Source organism: Nerophis lumbriciformis, linkage group LG10 (genome assembly GCF_033978685.3).
Source record: "Nerophis lumbriciformis linkage group LG10, RoL_Nlum_v2.1, whole genome shotgun sequence".
Lineage (NCBI taxonomy): Eukaryota > Metazoa > Chordata > Actinopteri > Syngnathiformes > Syngnathidae > Nerophis > Nerophis lumbriciformis.
In genome coordinates, this window is record NC_084557.2 from 31,797,889 (window position 1) to 31,815,619 (window position 17,731).

The 17,731-nt window shown below is 39.3% G+C and overlaps 1 protein-coding gene across 5 annotated transcripts in view; it reads right to left on the reverse strand.

The window, feature by feature from the left end:
- wt1a (WT1 transcription factor a) overlaps positions 1-17,731 on the reverse strand; it is an 80,666-nt gene that overhangs the window by 49,413 nt on the left and 13,522 nt on the right. For 3 of the 5 annotated variants that reach the window (XM_061969824.2, XM_061969823.2, XM_061969825.2), the window contains one exon: positions 8,733-8,835. In XM_061969824.2, the coding sequence (XP_061825808.2) occupies positions 8,733-8,835 (103 nt within the window). Of the gene's footprint in view, positions 1-1,762; positions 1,847-8,732; positions 8,836-17,731 lie in introns of all 5 variants that reach the window. The other 2 variants (XM_072913937.1, XM_061969826.2) reach the window with 1 other exon arrangement.

Genomic DNA, 17,731 nt, shown 5'->3' on the forward strand with positions numbered 1-17,731 from the left:
TTGGGAAAGGTGGCAATAAATACTGATAAAGTTGAGGAATGCTCATCAAACACTTATTTGGAACATCCCACAGGTGAACAGGCAAATTGGGAACAGGTGAGTGCCATGATTGGGTATAAAAGTAGATTCCATGAAATGCTCAGTCATTCACAAACAAGGATGGGGCGAGGGTCACTACTTTGTCAACAAATGCGTGAGCAAATTGTTGAACAGTTTAAGAAAAACCTTTCTCAACCAGCTATTGCAAGGAATTTAGAGATTTCACCATCTACGGTCCGTAATATCATCAAAGGGTTCAGAGAATCTGGAGAAATCACTGCACATAAGCACCTAAGCCCGTGACCTTCGATCCCTCAGGCTGTACTGCATCAACAAGCGATATCAGTGTGTAAAAGATATCACCACATGGGCTCAGGAACACTTCAGAAACCCACTGTCAGTAACTACAGTTGGTCGCTACATCTGTAAGTGCAAGTTAAAACTCTCCTATGCAAGGCGAAAACCGTTTATCAACAGCACCCAGAAACGCCGTCGGCTTCGCTTGGCCTGAGCTCATCTAAGATGGACTGATACAAAGTGGAAAAGTGTTCTGTGGTCTGACGAGTCCACATTTCAAATTGTTTTTGGAAACTGTGGACGTCGTGTCCTTCGGACCAAAGAGGAAAAGAACCATCCGGATTGTTATAGGCGCAAAGTTGAAAAGCCAGCATCTGTGATGGTATGGGGGTGTATTAGTGCCCAAGACATGGGTAACTTACACATCTGTGAAGGCGACATTAATGCTGAAAGGTACATACAGGTTTTGGAGCAACATATGTTGCCATCCAAGCAACGTTACCATGGACGCCCCTGCTTATTTCAACAAGACAATGCCAAGCCACGTGTTGCATCAACGTGGCTTCATAGTAAAAGAGTGCGGGTACTAGACTGGCCTGCCTGTAGTCCAGACCTGTCTCCCATTGAAAATGTGTGGCGCATTATGAAGCCTAAAATACCACAACGGAGACCCCCGGACTGTTGAACAACTTAAGCTGTACATCAAGCAAGAATGGGAAAGAATTCCACCTGAGAAGCTTAAAAAATGTGTCTCCTCAGTTCCCAAACGTTTACTGAGTGTTGTTAAAAGGAAAGGCCATGTAACACAGTGGTGAACATGCCCTTTCCCAACTACTTTGGCACGTGTTGCAGCCATGAAATTCTAAGTTAATTATTATTTCCAAAAAGAAATAAAGTTTATGAGTTTGAACATCAAATATCTTGTCTTTGTAGAGCATTCAATTGAATATGGGTTGAAAATGATTTGCAAATCATTGTATTCCGTTTATATTTACATCTAACACAATTTACCAACTCATTTGGAAACAGGGTTTGTACTTTAACTTTAACTTTACCCATCCTTATTGCTCAGACTAAATAGTCCCACTTTAAACACAATTTGGACATGTTCACTGCGCGGCTATTTAGACACTTATTTTAAAAGCATATCTATACTGTTTTCCATGTTGTACACTGACTATTCCAAGTTACACTACATCCAAGATTAGACCATCAAGATTTAACACAAATATGGTGTAAAAAATATATATTTTTCATCAAAAACAGTCTGAATTGTGTAGCTTTCCACCATCAAGTCATTTCCCCACATACCTCTTACAGTGCATTGAGAAAATTGTCCAGCATCGTGTTTCTGCTCTTTCTTTATTCCGATATTGCAGTAGACAATATCTACTTCACTGTGTGAGAGCTATGGATACATTCCTACCTCTTCCTGGTTGATGCCAGTGTATTGACACGGTTCCAAGCCACACACTCCAACTGAGAGGTCATTTGATATACATTTTCACCACTGTGAAGGACAGAGAACATGAAGGAGAGAACCTGTGAGCTGGACAATGGAAACCATTGTTTGACCCTTTGCCAGTGTTCTATTGCTCCATACACAGTGCAGCCAGCTGAAGTCATACAGCAACATTAATGGAGCTCAGCCAAAAGGCATTAGTTTGACCTGCCATGCTCACACTTCTGTACGTACACTCTTGGTGGATTTACAGCCCACCTGCAGGCTACAAACCCTTTGACTAGACAGGGTACAAGCGGTGCCTGGTACGCCGCTCATTACGCAGCCACTATTTTACTGCACACACAGACAGCAGGGACTGAACACAGGATTTAGCATCATGATTGAAGACAAAAAAATTCCATTTTAATCACAAACGGGTCTTTTAGAGCCGGCCACATTAACTTGACTAAAGTATCTTAACATTACTTAGTAATTTGACTTCAGCATGTTTTGTCTTCATCTGACAACCTGCAGAGTAAATACAGGCCTGCTAGTACCAGGCTGCAAGATTAGAAAACTCAACTCCGACAATATGTAAGCGTGCGTGTTTTTACTCACAAGATATCAGTTATGTTTATGACAAAGAAGACCTCCAAGTTCATGTCCACCCCCATCCCTTTTTCACTGATGCACACACACACACACACACACACACACACACACACACACACACACACACACACACACACACACACACACACACACACACACAGACATGCATCGTTGCAGAGAGTCTTTTGCTGCTACACTGAAGCAAAACATTATCACGGGCATTTGCGGAATGTTTCATTTGGAAACGTAACAACATGCAAACGCAGAGTAAAGCTGTAAAACTGATGTATATACTAATTCACAGATGTTATTTTATTATAAAAAGGTCAGTAAATGATTGTATATATTTGTAAATGATTGTATATATTTGTAAACGCTCTGAAGTGGGAAAGGGGTAGGATTAAATAAGCTTTGCTTCTTCCTACTCCTTTTCGTACATGATGTAAAATGAAATGATATGAAACTGTGATGTATTATGCTGTAAATGTGTTCATGTTCGAAATAAACTAAAGAAAAAAAGAAAGAAAGAAAGAAAGTGGTATTTTACGCGTCATATTGCGCTACACATTTTCAATGGGAGACAGGTCTGGACTTCAGGTGTTACGGAGGACACAACGTGCACAGTTTCCAAAAACAATTTGAAATGTAGACTCGTCAGACCAGAGAACACTTTTCCACTTTGCATCAGTCCATCTTAGATGAGCTCGGGCCGGCGGCGTTTCTGGGTGTCGTTGATAAATGGCTTTTGCTTTGCATAGTAGAGTTTTAACTTGCACTTACAGATGTAGCAACCAACTGTAGTTACTGACAGTGGTTTTCTGAAGTGTTCCTGAGCCCATGTGGTGATATCCTTTACCCACTGGTGTCAGTTTTTGATGCAGTACCGCCTGAGGGATTGAAGGTCCGTAATATCCTTGCTTAGGTGCAGTGATTTCTCCAGATTCTCTGAACCTTTTGATGATATTACGGACCGTAGATGGTGAAATCCCTAAATTCCTTGCAATAGCTGGTTGAGAAATGTTGTTCATAAACTGTTCGACAATTTGCTCACGCACTTGTTGACAAAGTGGTGACCCTCGCCCCATCCTTGTTTGTGAATGACTGAGCATTTCATGGAAGCTGCTTTTATACCCAATCATGGCACCCACCTGTTCCCAATTAGCCTGTTCACCTGTGGGGTTTTCTAAATAAGTCTTTGATGAGCATTTCTCAACTTTCTCAGTCTTTTTTGCCACTTATGCCAGCTTTGAAACATGTTGCAGGCATCAAATTCCAAAAGAGGTAATATTTGCAAAAATAACAAAGTTTTCCAGTTCGAACGTTAAGTATCTTGTCTTTGCAGTCTATTCAATTGAATATAGGTTAAAAAGGATTTGTAAATCATTGTATTCTGTTTTTATTTACGATTTACACAACGTGCCAACTTCACTGGTTTTGGGTTTTGTATGTAAGGCTATGCACTGCATATGTTCACTGTCATAACTTTGTTATCTATATGTTATGTAATAATTGCATTGCTATCATTATGTCCTGTTATATCGTATTGCTATTAATTGTTGGCATGTTATATATTGCCCAGTGACCACAGTTGAAAATAAGCTCTATGGCTAACACCAGACACAGTTACAAAAATGTTTATTAATGTGCGCTGTCCTTGAATTAAATACATACATTGGAATTTATTTTTTATAATAATCTTATATGGGTTTTTTTTAACTGTACAAACAAACTGGGATAGGTTCCAGACCACCTGTGAGCCAAATGAGAACAAGCAGTATAACAAATGTATGACTGGTTATAGATGGATGATCATTTTAACAGGAAATGCTGAGTTCAGAGGTTTTTGGTTTTATTTAATCAATTTAAGGACATCTCTAACAGCTAGCCTATGATACCAATAGTGCTTTAGAGAACATATTTTACAAATAAATGTATATATTTATCTAAATTACTAATTACATTTTGCGCGCACACAAAAGTGATCTTGAAAAACAAAAATATTTTAAAAAAAAGATTATATCCTGGATAGTATATATTCCTGTAGAATTTGGCCGGACCAGGAAGAGAGCATGATAATATTTTTGCAGCTCGTTTAAAAACAAGCTTTTAAAAAAACGCAAACTGAAGCTTCTGTAGGCTTCCCAGTTAAGCTAGCATATACATAAGAACCTGGATTTACGAAGCCCTCAATGTATAAACCTTTCGATTTGAACCACAGACCAAATAAAAATATGCTTTGTTGTACGAACCTTGTCTCTGTGTACTAACGTTTAATGCAGCGCAGCCATTTTGTGCCCAGCAGCACATCCATTGTGAGTGAACTGATCAATCTCCGGTGCTTATTCAGTCAGTAGAGTACCATACTGTGCAACGTTGTGTGCTCTTTAAAGTGTTTTTTAGCATTTTTACATTTTTCTTTTAGATTTACTAGCTCAACATTAATCCAAAAAAAAGCAATGTACGTGTGGTTTGAAACATTCAGGAAGAATCCACAGCGTTGTCGATGCTATCTCCCACACCTCCTCTCTTCCTTTGAACACCAAGGAGATTAACCAACAAGGTAAAATTGATTTTATTTTTTATTGCTAATCATTGCAGCGACCTGGCTGTTAAAGTTAAAGAGTTTTGCGATTTCAAACTGTGAATGCACCACAGAGCTAGTGACAGTGTGTGTGTGTCGGCAGGGCGGCTGAAAAAGAGGACAGTTGAGGTAGTTTTTTTATGTTTTGTAAATAGAACATTGAACCATCACCCTCTTGTTGTGTTTGTTTGACATACAGTACTGTATAATAGTATACATTTTTCTTTTAGTTTTGCTAGCTCAACATTAATCCAAAGAAAGCAATGTACGTGTGGTTTGAAACATTCAGGAAGAATCCACAGCGTTGTCGACGCTACCTCCCACACCTCCTTTCTTCCTTTGAACACAAAGGAGATTAACCAACAAGGTAAAATTTATTTTATTTTGTATTGCTAATCATTGCAGCGACCTGGCTGTTAAAGTTAAAGAGTTTTGCGATTTCAAACTGTGAATGCACCACAGGGCTAGTGACAGTGTGTGTGTGTCGGCAGGGCGGCTGAAAAGAGGACAGTTGAGGTAGTTTTTTTTATGTTTTGGAAATAGAACATTGAACCATCACCCTCTTGTTGTGTTTGTTTGACATACAGTACTGTATAATAGTATACATTTTTCTTTTAGTTTTGCTAGCTCAACATTAATCCAAAGAAAGCAATGTACGTGTGGTTTGAAACATTCAGGAAGAATCCACAGCGTTGTCGACGCTACCTCCCACACCTCCTCTCTTCCTTTGAACACCAAGGAGATTAACCAACAAGGTAAAATTGATTTTATTTTGTATTGCTAATCATTGCAGCGACCTGGCTGTTAAAGTTAAAGAGTTTTGCGATTTCAAACTGTGAATGCACCACAGGGCTAGTGACAGTGTGTGTGTGTCGGCAGGGCGGCTGGAAAAGAGGACAGTTGAGGTAGTTTTTTTTATGTTTTGGAAATAGAACATTGAACCATCACCCTCTTGTTGTGTTTGTTTGACATACAGTACTGTATAATAGTATACATTTTTATTTTAGTTTTGAAGCTCAACATTAATCCAAAGAAAGCAATGTACGTGTGGTTTGAAACATTCAGGAAGAATCCACAGCGTTGTCGACACTATCTCCCACACCTCCTCTCTTCCTTTGTACACCAAGGAGATTAACCAACAAGGTAAAATAGATCTATGTTTTTAAATTAGAATCATTGCAGCGACCTGGCTGTTAAAGTAAAGGAGTTTTGCGATTTCAAACTCGGAGTGCACCACAGGGCTAGTGACAGTGTGTATGTGTCGGCAGGGCGGCTGAAAAAGAGGACAGTTCAGGTAGTTGTTTTTGATATACAGTACTGTATAACAGTATACATTGATATTGCATACTATTATATGATTCTATTTTATAATAGTATATATTGTGTTCAAAGTGTACAAACATTCACTAAAATATGGACTTTTGTGGAGGCTGGAATCCATTATTCATTTTTACATTGTTTCTTATGGACAAATTTGCTTCTATATACAAACTTCTCTATTTACAAGTCCTGTTCAAGAACCGATTCAGTTCTTGAATCAAGGTTCCAGTGTAGACTCGTATCCCAAGGTACGACAGTATGTTATATTTTCTGGTATAGTCAGACTTAGCAGGTCAACAAATGTTCCGCTTCCTGTCACAGCCTGCCAAAAAAAAGTGCACTGGCGCCAGAACCTCTATGGGCGTCTCAAAAACCTTCAACTTAGAAATGCTTTTCGAAACGCTGCTTTGGTCTAAGCGTGCATACACCAGCACCAGACAAGGAAGCAGAACAACACGGGGAGGAAGCAGTTATGGCAAAGAGACCTATTCTGAAGGTAAACATCCTGTCCAAAATGCATCCTGCCACCCTTGGCTGAATGATGGATCTCTTTGCATGAAACAATCAACAATAGTTCCACAAGTTCTGATTGCTGCTCTTTCTCATGAACATAGATTTTGCATTGCGCTTCACTATTTAGTACCCACTGTGTGCACATCAGTGACGTGCAGTCAGGGGAGGCAGGTGAGGCGGGGCCTCACGTGCCATCATGGAAAGAAAAAAAATTTAAAAAGAAGGAAAAAAAAATTTAATTGTTATATGTATCCAGTGATTATACTATGAAGTTATTTTCCATTTAACTTCACGAGTTTTAGATTATTTTGATTCAAAATCGCTGAATTTTCACATTTCCGTTCAAATACTGAGAAGAGACTTGCAATGAGTCAGCAGCCAGTTGAGGCACGTCACTCAGTTGAGCCTCACCATGGATTGGGCAATGACTCGGCTAACTGCTGGCCTGCTGTGCAGTGAGACGGTATTGCTATATGAATTATATTATACATTTCCATAGTTTAGTTAGCTGAGGTATATAATGTACAGTGTATTTTGTCAACAACTGTATGTGTGTAACGTATTTCTTGTGCTGAGCAATCATAAAACGGCTGCAAAAGACACACTGTGTGAGGCTCGCAGTAATCCCGCCTCCTGGTGGTAGAGGGCGCTAGTGATCCCAGAGATCATTCATGCGACTACTCGGCTGCAGAAGAAGTGACAACAAGCAGCAACAGTTAGCAGCGATCATTTATTTTTTTCTCTTGCCTGGACATGGAGGATTACATTTCTAAAATAAAACAGTTTTCTAAACTGGACTTTCAATCGAAGCAGGAGGTAATAATTAAAGGAAGATCTCCATCGAGACAGAGAGACTTTTAAAACTGAAGAAAGATAAGGATGTCATGTCTGTGTGATCATGCTTTTTGTTTTAGTCATGTTCGGTTTTGTTTTTGGACTTTTTGTGCACTTTTGTTTTGTCACCATAGCAACCATTAGTTTTCACCTGTCACGTCACGCACCTGTTTCACGTTTTGAGTCACGCACCTGTTTTCGTTAATCATGTCTATAGTATTTAAGTTAATTGTTTTCAGTTTGTCGTTCTGACGACTTCCCACAATTATGCTCTACACACTCTTCATCCTCTTAGATCCTGCTTCATGTACCATGCCAAAGTAAGTTTTTGTTCCATGTTTATAGTCTTTTTGGTTTCATAGTTTGTTCTCCGCCATTGTGCTCGCCTTTTGTTTACTTCCTTTTTTTTTGTAGTTATAGTGTTTAAATAAAAATGTACTTACATTCCCGTCTCGCCCGAGCCAACTTTCCGTTGCATCCCGGAAAAGCAAACACCCAGGACCAAGTCATGACAAAGGAAGACTTCTATAAACAAGTTATCGATGCTTTTGTTCAAAAGGAGCTGCGCATGGACTTCATTGATAAGTAAAGGTAAGACCATAATAAGGTTTTTTTTTATTAAATGTGCTTTTTTGTGTGCTACAGTTTGTATGTGTAAAGTTAAAGTTAAGTTAAAGTACCAATGATTGTCACACACACACTAGGTGTGGTGAAATTTGTCCTCTGCATTTGACCCATCCCCTTGTTCACCCCCTGGGAGGTGAGGGGAGCATTGGGCAGCAGCGGCAGCAGCGGCAGCAGCGGCAGCAGCGGCGGCAGTGGCGCCGCGCCCGGGAATCATTTTTGGTGATTTAACCCCCAATTCCAACCCTTGATACTGAGTGCCAAGCATGGAAGAATGCTGGTATGAGCTTTTAAACATAACCCGTTAACTGCTGCCAATAAAATGGTGAATAAGATACTCTTTAGGGTTCATATGTTTGTAAATCTGACTGTGATGAAGTCAGTGCCTCACCAGCCATGAACCTCACCGCACGTCACTGGTGCACATACACAGGGGTTGTGGTCTGAGTGTGTGTTGGAGTGTGTTACCTGTTGTACGGGTTCCTCAGCAGCAGAGCCTGGCTGCCTGCACAGCTGTCTGAAGGTGTGTGACATCCGTACATGGAAGGGGCCATCGAATACTGCTGCTCTGCTGCAAGGGTACACACACATTTACATACACATTTGCATGGACACACAAGATACAGGATAAGCATTTATTTCTACCTGTACTGTCTAAATAACTGTTTGAAAATATGGTATAATCACACACTGCTTGTCTTATACTTGGGCCTTGGCATGTTGTAAAAATACAACTAATTGATAATAAGATAAATAATTATTAGAATTTACACTATTTACTATTTTTCTTAGTTAACTACAACACAAAAGGTAACATGTTCAGTTCAGTTTATTTCCAACATGCATACAATACAATGTAATGCATCACATATTTCCAGTTGTTTCATTACAGCACTTCCGAAAAGGAGTAGGAAGAAGCTGAGCTTATTTAATCCTACACCTTTTCATATCATAGCAATTTTATCCAATGTCCTTCTTCTCTGTAACAGAACAGTGAATAAATAAATAATAAATAATTAATATACTGTAGCGGTTGCTTTAAGGCAGTGGTTCTTAACCTTGTTGGAGGTACCTCACCGAACCCTTCTTTAGTGAAAAATAAAATGTTTTTTTTCAAATTCAAGACAAAGTTATATGTTTTTGGTAACACTTTAATATGGGGAACATATTCTAAGTAACAAAGACTTAATTTAGAGTTTTTTGATTAGTGTTAGGGTTAGAGGGTTAGGGCCATGGTTAGAGGGTTAGGGTCAGGGTTAGAGGGTTAGGGTTATAATAAGGCCATGCCAAATAAGGCATTAATAAGTACTTAATAATGACTAGTTAAGAGCCAATATGTTACTAACTTGCATGTTAATAAGCAACTAATTAATGGTGAATATGTTCTCCATACTAAAGTGTTACCATGTTTTATTACTGGTGCACAAAATGAACCGTGCATGAACATCACCTTGTTCAAAGAACAAAACCAACACAGTGCATAAACTCACAACAAATTACACACCTGCAAACCAGTCAGCTGTTGCCGTATCCGTAATACACCAATAGGGAGAAGTTTTTATTTACACGATGAGTCGGGTGCGTTTTGACCTCCGCCGAACCGCTGAGCCCGACTCACCGAACCCCTAGGGTTTGATCGAACCCAGGTTAAGAACCACTGCTTTAAGGACTTAAGTCACCACACCTGTTTACTTGACTTTGTCGTCATTATTCACTGTCATTGTTCGATTGTGCACATAACAATGTTGTTCTTGTTTAGCATTCATATATGCAGTTAAGAGTGAGTAATTCGGAGCGGCCCCTTCAAGTGACCGTCAGGAGATTTACCCAAAGGTGGGGGTTTGTTGTGACCGCCATTTCGAGTCGCTTGATGTTAGGTGTCATTCATTCTCGTCTTTGATCGTATAAACGGCGCACACGTTTTTGTGTGTCAAAAGATACTTCAAGTTGTCTTGCTTTCGCGTTACAAGCGCAACAATACCATAGTAAGTAAACAAATATTAAATACATAAATAATCTTTAACTCAAAAGAAAAAAAAGGGTTCAAGATGTTTATCATAATTCTTGTTCTGTGTACTTTGTGAACACTTGTAGTTTGAACAGTCTCTTAAACTGAATCATATTGGTGCTTTGTTAGATTTCTTTGGTTAATCCATTCCATAATTTAATTCCACATATGCTAAAGGTTTTAAGTGTTGTACGAGCATATGTGGATGTTTTGTTCAGATAGCTTATAGAGTACCTTGGTTTACGAGTGTTCCAGCTCATAAGGTAGGCTGACCATATTCTGAAATCCCAAAAAGAGGACACATATATGCGTGGCAAGGCGGGTAGCACGCCAAGGCCGGGACTAGGTGAAAATTTGCCAATGATACTCGAACTTTCTTTATAGATAATATATTTATTTAAATAAAGCATTTTTTCCTCCTCTGTTGACAGTAGTGTTGGCGCTAGGAATTTTCAAAATGGGGTCCCAGGGACCCCATCAAGTCATAAAAATGGGGTCCCACAGTAAATTTTTGGGGTCCCACTTTTTTGTAAGCGTTTTGAAAACAAATGACAAATGTATGCATTATCCTGTTATATCTCACATTCTATATTGTGTTTTGGAAAAAAGGTTGTCATAAACATTACTTAATTCATTAAAAAAAATAATACAAAAGAAAACAAATGTGTATGCATATGTAAATGTATTCAGTTATAAACATTCATTCACTTTCTTCTTTCCTTCATGGATCTAAACTTTACCGCTGCTGGTAGTTTTTTCTATGTTATAGGTGTATTTATTTCAGTATAAAAGTGTAAAAAGTGTTTTGCTTGGGTCATGAAATGATGATAATGGTGTGCCAGGGCATACATACATTTTATATTTAACACTTAAATCTCTGGAGTCTACATCAACTTCAGATCCATCCCTCATTTCAAAATGTTTTAGTTTTTTATGTTGTTTTGTTTGTTTGTTTGTTTTCCACCCTTTTTTGTCAAACAAAACTATGTTTTCAATGGCAAACACACAAAATATACAACATCTTCCACCAAAAATAGTTTTCAAAGTGGAATATTTGATGTGAAGTAATCGGAACTTTTGATAGGTCAATAATTCATGATAACATTGATTTTGATTCAATATTATGTTTTGAGCAATGACAGTTTGAATGAAAAAAAACAGCTTTGTTTTTTGTTTCAACATTGCAACTTTTTCTAAATTACATTTCACCTGTAAGCTTTTTTATTTCACTTTTGTTATGTTTTTGTTTATTTTAATAGTATTTTTAGAATGTGCCGTGGGCCTTTAAAACAGCTGTGGGCCGCAAATGGTAAAAAACAAATCAAAATCTGCGTCCTTTCTGATTTCAATGCGTTAAAAAGACACAAAAAGTGTGTTAACGCCAACACTGGTTGACATGACAGTATAACAAAATAAGTCACACTTATTTTCTGTAACATTCACAATTTTGTACAAAAAAAAAAGTGCAGAGATAGAAATATTCAAAATAACCTCTTGTATATAATCTAAACATAAATAATGCCTCAAAACAAGTTAGTTAAATTTAAACAAAAACAGCAGACGAGCTCTCGCCCTGCACAGCCGTTTTGTGCTTTGTAGTGTCGATATGGGCTTGTAGATCTTTGGCCCCTTTATTTGCCACAGATATATACGTTCCTGCTTTGCACACACTGCATTCTGCTTTCCATGTGTCACGGCCAGGACGAAAACTCATGGTGTTTAGTGGTGCAAGGACAAATTGTGAAGCAAAATTAAAATTAAATCAAGTGGAAATTGATAGAGTATATGAAACTAAATTCTTGGGAATAATAATTGATCATAAATTATGTTGGAAACCGCATATTAAATATAAAAAGAGAAAAATATCCAAATCCATTGCCATTCTTTATAAAGTAAAACACATGCTGAATAAGAAATGTCTGCATATGTTATATCATTTTTTTATTTTTCCCAATATTTAAACTCCAAAAAAGGGTCATTAGAATAATACACAAAGTGTGCTACTATGAACATACCAATCCATTATTTATAAGTTGTAATGTGTTAAAATGTTCAGATATTGTGTTTTTAAAAACAATGGAAATGATGTTTCGAGTAAAGAACAACAGCCTTCCAGCTTGTATTCTTAGGTTATTTCAATTAAGAGGAGAAAACTATAATTTACGGGGGATATTGATTTTTGAAATAGGTAAAGCAAGAACTAATATTAAATACAAATGTATTTCAGTTTTAGGAGTTAAATGGTGGAACAAGCTCAGTGATGAGCTGAAGACATGTACTTCTTTGTTAAGGTTTAAGAAAACATTGGAAGGTGAAATAATTGAAAATTATAAAATATAGTAACAATTACTTTCATCTCTTACTTTAACGTTCATCTCTTACTTTAACGTTGATGTTCCAGGTAATCTTATTTTCAGTGAAGGTTTAGGATAGGCAAATATAAGCTTTGGCTTCAGCCTATTCCTTTTACGGTCATGCTTTTTCTTTTCTTTTCCTTTTGTGTGTAAATGTGTATGATTGTTAAATATGTATAGTCTGTACTCTTAAACTGGTCACACAAAATGGTTAATGGTTGATGGTTGATTATATGACCGAAATAAACTTATTTCATTCATTCATTCAAAACACGAATACTTTTCCCGCAAATCATCCGTGAAGTTGCATTTACGTTTCGGCATTTCTTGTTTTCATGTCCGTCTCTCCACTCACTAGCTATCTCGCTCTCTGTCTCTGCCCCTCCCACAAGAATGTTTCTGCGTGCGCACACCTTCACAGTTTGTTTTGTTTAACCCCTTCTTAACCCTGGACGTACATTGAAAATACACGCAACCCTAACTCAAAATGCCGGACATTTGAGGCATTTAAGAAACCCCGCCCGGACACACCGGACAGTCCCGCAAAAGAGGACATGTCCGGGTAAAAGAGGGCGTATGGTCAGCCTACATAAGCTGTCTTTCAGTTAATTGTTATGTTTTAGGTTGTGAGCAAAAAATCATCCGGTGTCTCACTCCCTAGCATTGGCTAATTTAGCTAGCTATTAAACGGAAAGTAAGAAAAACACAACTTTTTTTCCCCCAACCATTGGAAGGAAGAAAGTGAGTATGAAGGGGAATGCTGGGAAAAATAAGTGGATAATCTTCACTGAATTAAAGCAGTGCCTCTCAATTGTTTATTTTCTGTTACACCCCTCCCACCACCCAAAGACGAAGAAAATGTCATGACTATAAACAGTATCATTTGTCTATAAAATTGTTAGAAGTACACCTCAGTATACTGTAACATTGCATCCTTATTAACATTGAAGAAAACAGTAACAGTAAACAGTAACACCATAGTCACAGTGAAGCCAGCATGTGGTCATTTTTTAGTAGGGCAAAAAAGCATGTTTGAGGCTATTTGAGAAGGACCGAATATGTGAATGTTGTCTGTCTATCTGTGTTGGCCCTGCGATGAGGTGGCGACTTGTCCAGGGTGTACCCCGCCTTCCGCCCGATTGTAGCTGAGATAGGCTCCAGCGCCCCCCGTGACCCAGAATGGAATAAGCGGTACAAAATGGATGGATGGATGAATTAAAGGACCAAATCATGGAAAACATGACCCAATCTCAAACTCAATGTGTGTATCTCAAATCAACGTCTCCCACTGAAATTAAGCAAAGTCAATTTAATTGATGCTTGGGACCCCAAAACGGCACAATTTTAACATGCCTTTTAAAAAGAAAAACTAGAATAGAAGAGAATAGAACGCTTTTTTATCGTCAAACATGAGAGAATGACGAAAATACAATATATGCTGAAATACAATATAAACAATAAAAAACGTGCTAAAAATAAATACCAGTAGAAAACGCAGTGCAACAGTGACAAACAGTGTAAGTAAGTAAGTAAGTACATTATATTTATAAAGCGCTTTTCACAGACAAAATCACAAAGCGCCGTACAAAACATAGGTGAAGTAAAAGGGGCAACATCATAAAAAGGATACGAAGTGGATTAAATGTGATAGTTAAAAGCTTTACTAAAAAGAGAAGTTTTCAAATGTTTCTTAAAAGTGTCAACACAGTCAAGATCACAGAGGGACTGGTGCAAATTGTTCCAGAGTCTGGTAGCTATGGCCTGGAATCTCCACGGGTTTTAAAACTTTTGGTACAGATTCAATTGCCAAATGGTCCACAGGTAAAACTGTGTTTAACTATGTTTGACCTGCTCTTGTGTGACTGCAATCTCTACCCTGGTGGCAGCAGGTTGAACAAAAGGTGAGCAGGGTGAGAGCTGTCTGCCGCGACGTTCTTTGCTCTGTTGAGGCAGTAAGGGCAAGCGATATCCTCTAGGACAGTGCCGTTGTCTAGTGCCTGTGCTGTGTAGAACTTGGCAGGGTAATCTTGTAATACTCCATAACAGTAGGTGGCGGCAGGTAGTTCATTGCATTGTAGAAGTCTTGCAACTTAACTCCAAGAAAACGGAAATGCTGATTATCGGTCCTGCGAGACACCGACATTTATTTAATAATACCACCTTAACATTTGACAACCAAACAATTACACAAGGCGACTCGGTAAAGAATCTGGGTATTATCTTCGACCCAACTCTCTCCTTTGAGTCATACATTAAGAGTGTTACTAAAACGGCCTTCTTTCATCTCCGTAATATCGCTAAAATTTGTTCTATTATATCCACTAGCGACGCTGAGATCATTATTCATGCGTTCGTTACGTCTCGTCTCGATTACTGTAACGTATTATTTTCGGGTCTCCCTATGTCTAGCATTAAAAGATTACAGTTGGTACAAAATGCGGCTGCTAGACTTTTGACAAGAACAAGAAAGTTTGATCATATTACGCCTATACTGTATATACCTTTATATACATATATACCTATATATATACCTATACTGGCTCACCTGCACTGGCTTCCTGTGCACTTAAGATGTGACTTTAAGGTTTTACTACTTACGTATAAAATACTACACGGTCTAGCTCCATCCTATCTTGCTGATTGTATTGTACCATATGTCCCGGCAAGAAATCTGCGTTCAAAGAACTCTGGCTTATTAGTGATTCCCAGAGCCCAAAAAAAGTCTGCGGGCTATAGAGCGTTTTCTATTCGGGCTCCAGTACTATGGAATGCCCTCCCGGTAACAGTTAGAGATGCTACCTCAGTAGAAGCATTTAAGTCCCATCTCAAAACTCATTTGTATACTCTAGCCTTTAAATAGCCCCCCTTTTTTAGACCAGTTGATCTGCCGTTTCTTTTCCTTTCTCCTCTGCTCCCCTCTTCCTTGTGGAGGGGGGGGGGGGGGGGGGGGCAGGTCCGGTGGCCATGGATGAAGTGCTGGCTGTCCAGAGTCGGGACCCGGGGTGGACCGCTCGCCTGTGCATCGGTTGGGAACATCTCTGCGCTGCTGACCCGTCTCCGCTCGGGATGGTTTTCTGCTGACCCCACTATGGACTGGACTCTAACTATTATGTTGGATCCACTACGGACTGGACTCTCACATGTCAGACCCACTCGACATTCATTGCATTCGGTCTCCCCTAGGGAGGGGGGGGGGGGTTACCCACATATGCGGTCCTCTCCAAGGTTTCTCATAGTCATTCACATCGACGTCCCACTGGGGTGAGTTTTTCCTTGCCCTTATGTGGGCTCTGTACCGAGGATGTCGTTGTGGCTTGTGCAGCCCTTTGAGACACTTGTGATTTAGGGCTATATAAATAAACATTGATTGAAGTCGGAACGCGTCGAGGATGGTTTGTCGTGATCCCAATATGCAGAGCACAGCGGGAGACAGCGTGCAGGTAAAAAGGTATGTAACGCTTAAACCAAAAATTGACAAAAGGCAAGTCCTGCTAGGAAAAGGCACTGAAGCATAGGGATGGCTATGTAAAACAAAAGTAAAACTGAACTGGCTACAAAGTAAACAAAAACAGAATGCTGGACGACAGCAAAAACTTACAGCGTGTGGAGCAAAGACGGCGTCCACAAAGCACATCCGTACACGACATGACAATCAACAATGTCCCCACATAGAAGGATAGCGTACGCGCAACTTCAATAGTCTTGATTGCTGAAAACACACCGGATGCGGCCAATAGCGCTCAAAGGAAGGTGTGCAGCTGCTACTGGAGAACACCAACAAAACAAGACAGGAACTAAAGCACGACACACAGGAAACAACAACAAACTGAAAATAAGGCACGACAACCTGGTGGAGTTTCATTTTTTAACATTTTCTGCTGGTGGTGTGCATTCGTATTTTTTTTCATGAAAAAAATGTGCCTTGGCTCAAAAAAGGTTGAAAAACACTGGTCTAGGAAGGGGAGAGGGCAGCCGATAATCTTCTCCGTTGTCCTGCTCACCCTCTGCAGGCCCTCACAGTCACGCAGCACCGGCTCTATGGTGGCCCCATAAAAAGATACTCGCAGTTTCTCCTCCAGCTGGTTCCTCCACAGCACATGATGGAAGTGGAGTCTCTGCCGTGCCTTTATGACCAGTGATGTTGAAAGTCCATGTGAGGTCCTCCAAGATGTATGTTCCCAGGAACTTTAAGGAGGCTTTACGCATGTTCCATTTTACTACAAGTGGATCATGTTTCCCTCTCTGTCTCCTAAAATCGACCACCATCTCCTTTGTATAGACTAGGAGTCGGCAACCCAAAATGTTGGACCAAAAATACAAAAACCAAATCTGTCTCGAGCCGCAAAAAAATTAAAGCCTTCTATAAGTGATATAATGAAGTCAACACATGATATAAGTGTCTTTATTAGCTATATTAGCCTACTATCAAAATGATAGTTTAAGTTAAGTTAAGGAAATTAAATGAGCTCAATAATACCTACAAACGAGGCATAATGATGCAATATGTACATGCAGCTAGCCTAAATAGCGTGTTAGCATCGATTAGCTTGCCAAATATGCCTGATTAGCACTCTAAACAAGTCAATAACATCAACAAAGTTCACCTTTGTGCATTAGTGCACAGCATAAAAAGTTTGGTGGACAAAATGAGACAAAGAATGAGTGGCAAAAAATATGTCTTTCTGTGGCATTGTTATACATGTAAACAAACTACGGTCAGTTCAAGGACGGCCAAAATTAGAAGGACAAAACGGCGCTCACTAAATACTCTCATCAAATAGTCATGTTTAATATAAACAGTGGGATTTCTAACAAGTAGGGATGTTTGTCCTCCTACAGAAACCATATTAAAACAAAAATATATTTTTCCCCTATCTTTTTTTATTTTCATACATTTTTGAAAAAGCTCCAGGGAGCCACTAGGGCGGCGCTAAAGAGCCGCAAGTGGCTCGAGAGCCGCAGGTTGCAGACCCCTGGTATAGACCAAGGGAAGTCAGATTCTCCGACAGCATGTCAGGGATGATGGCATTGAACGCCGAGCTGTGGTCCACAAACAGCATGCTGACATGTCGGCATGTGGGAGTTACGGATGTTCCACAGTTGAG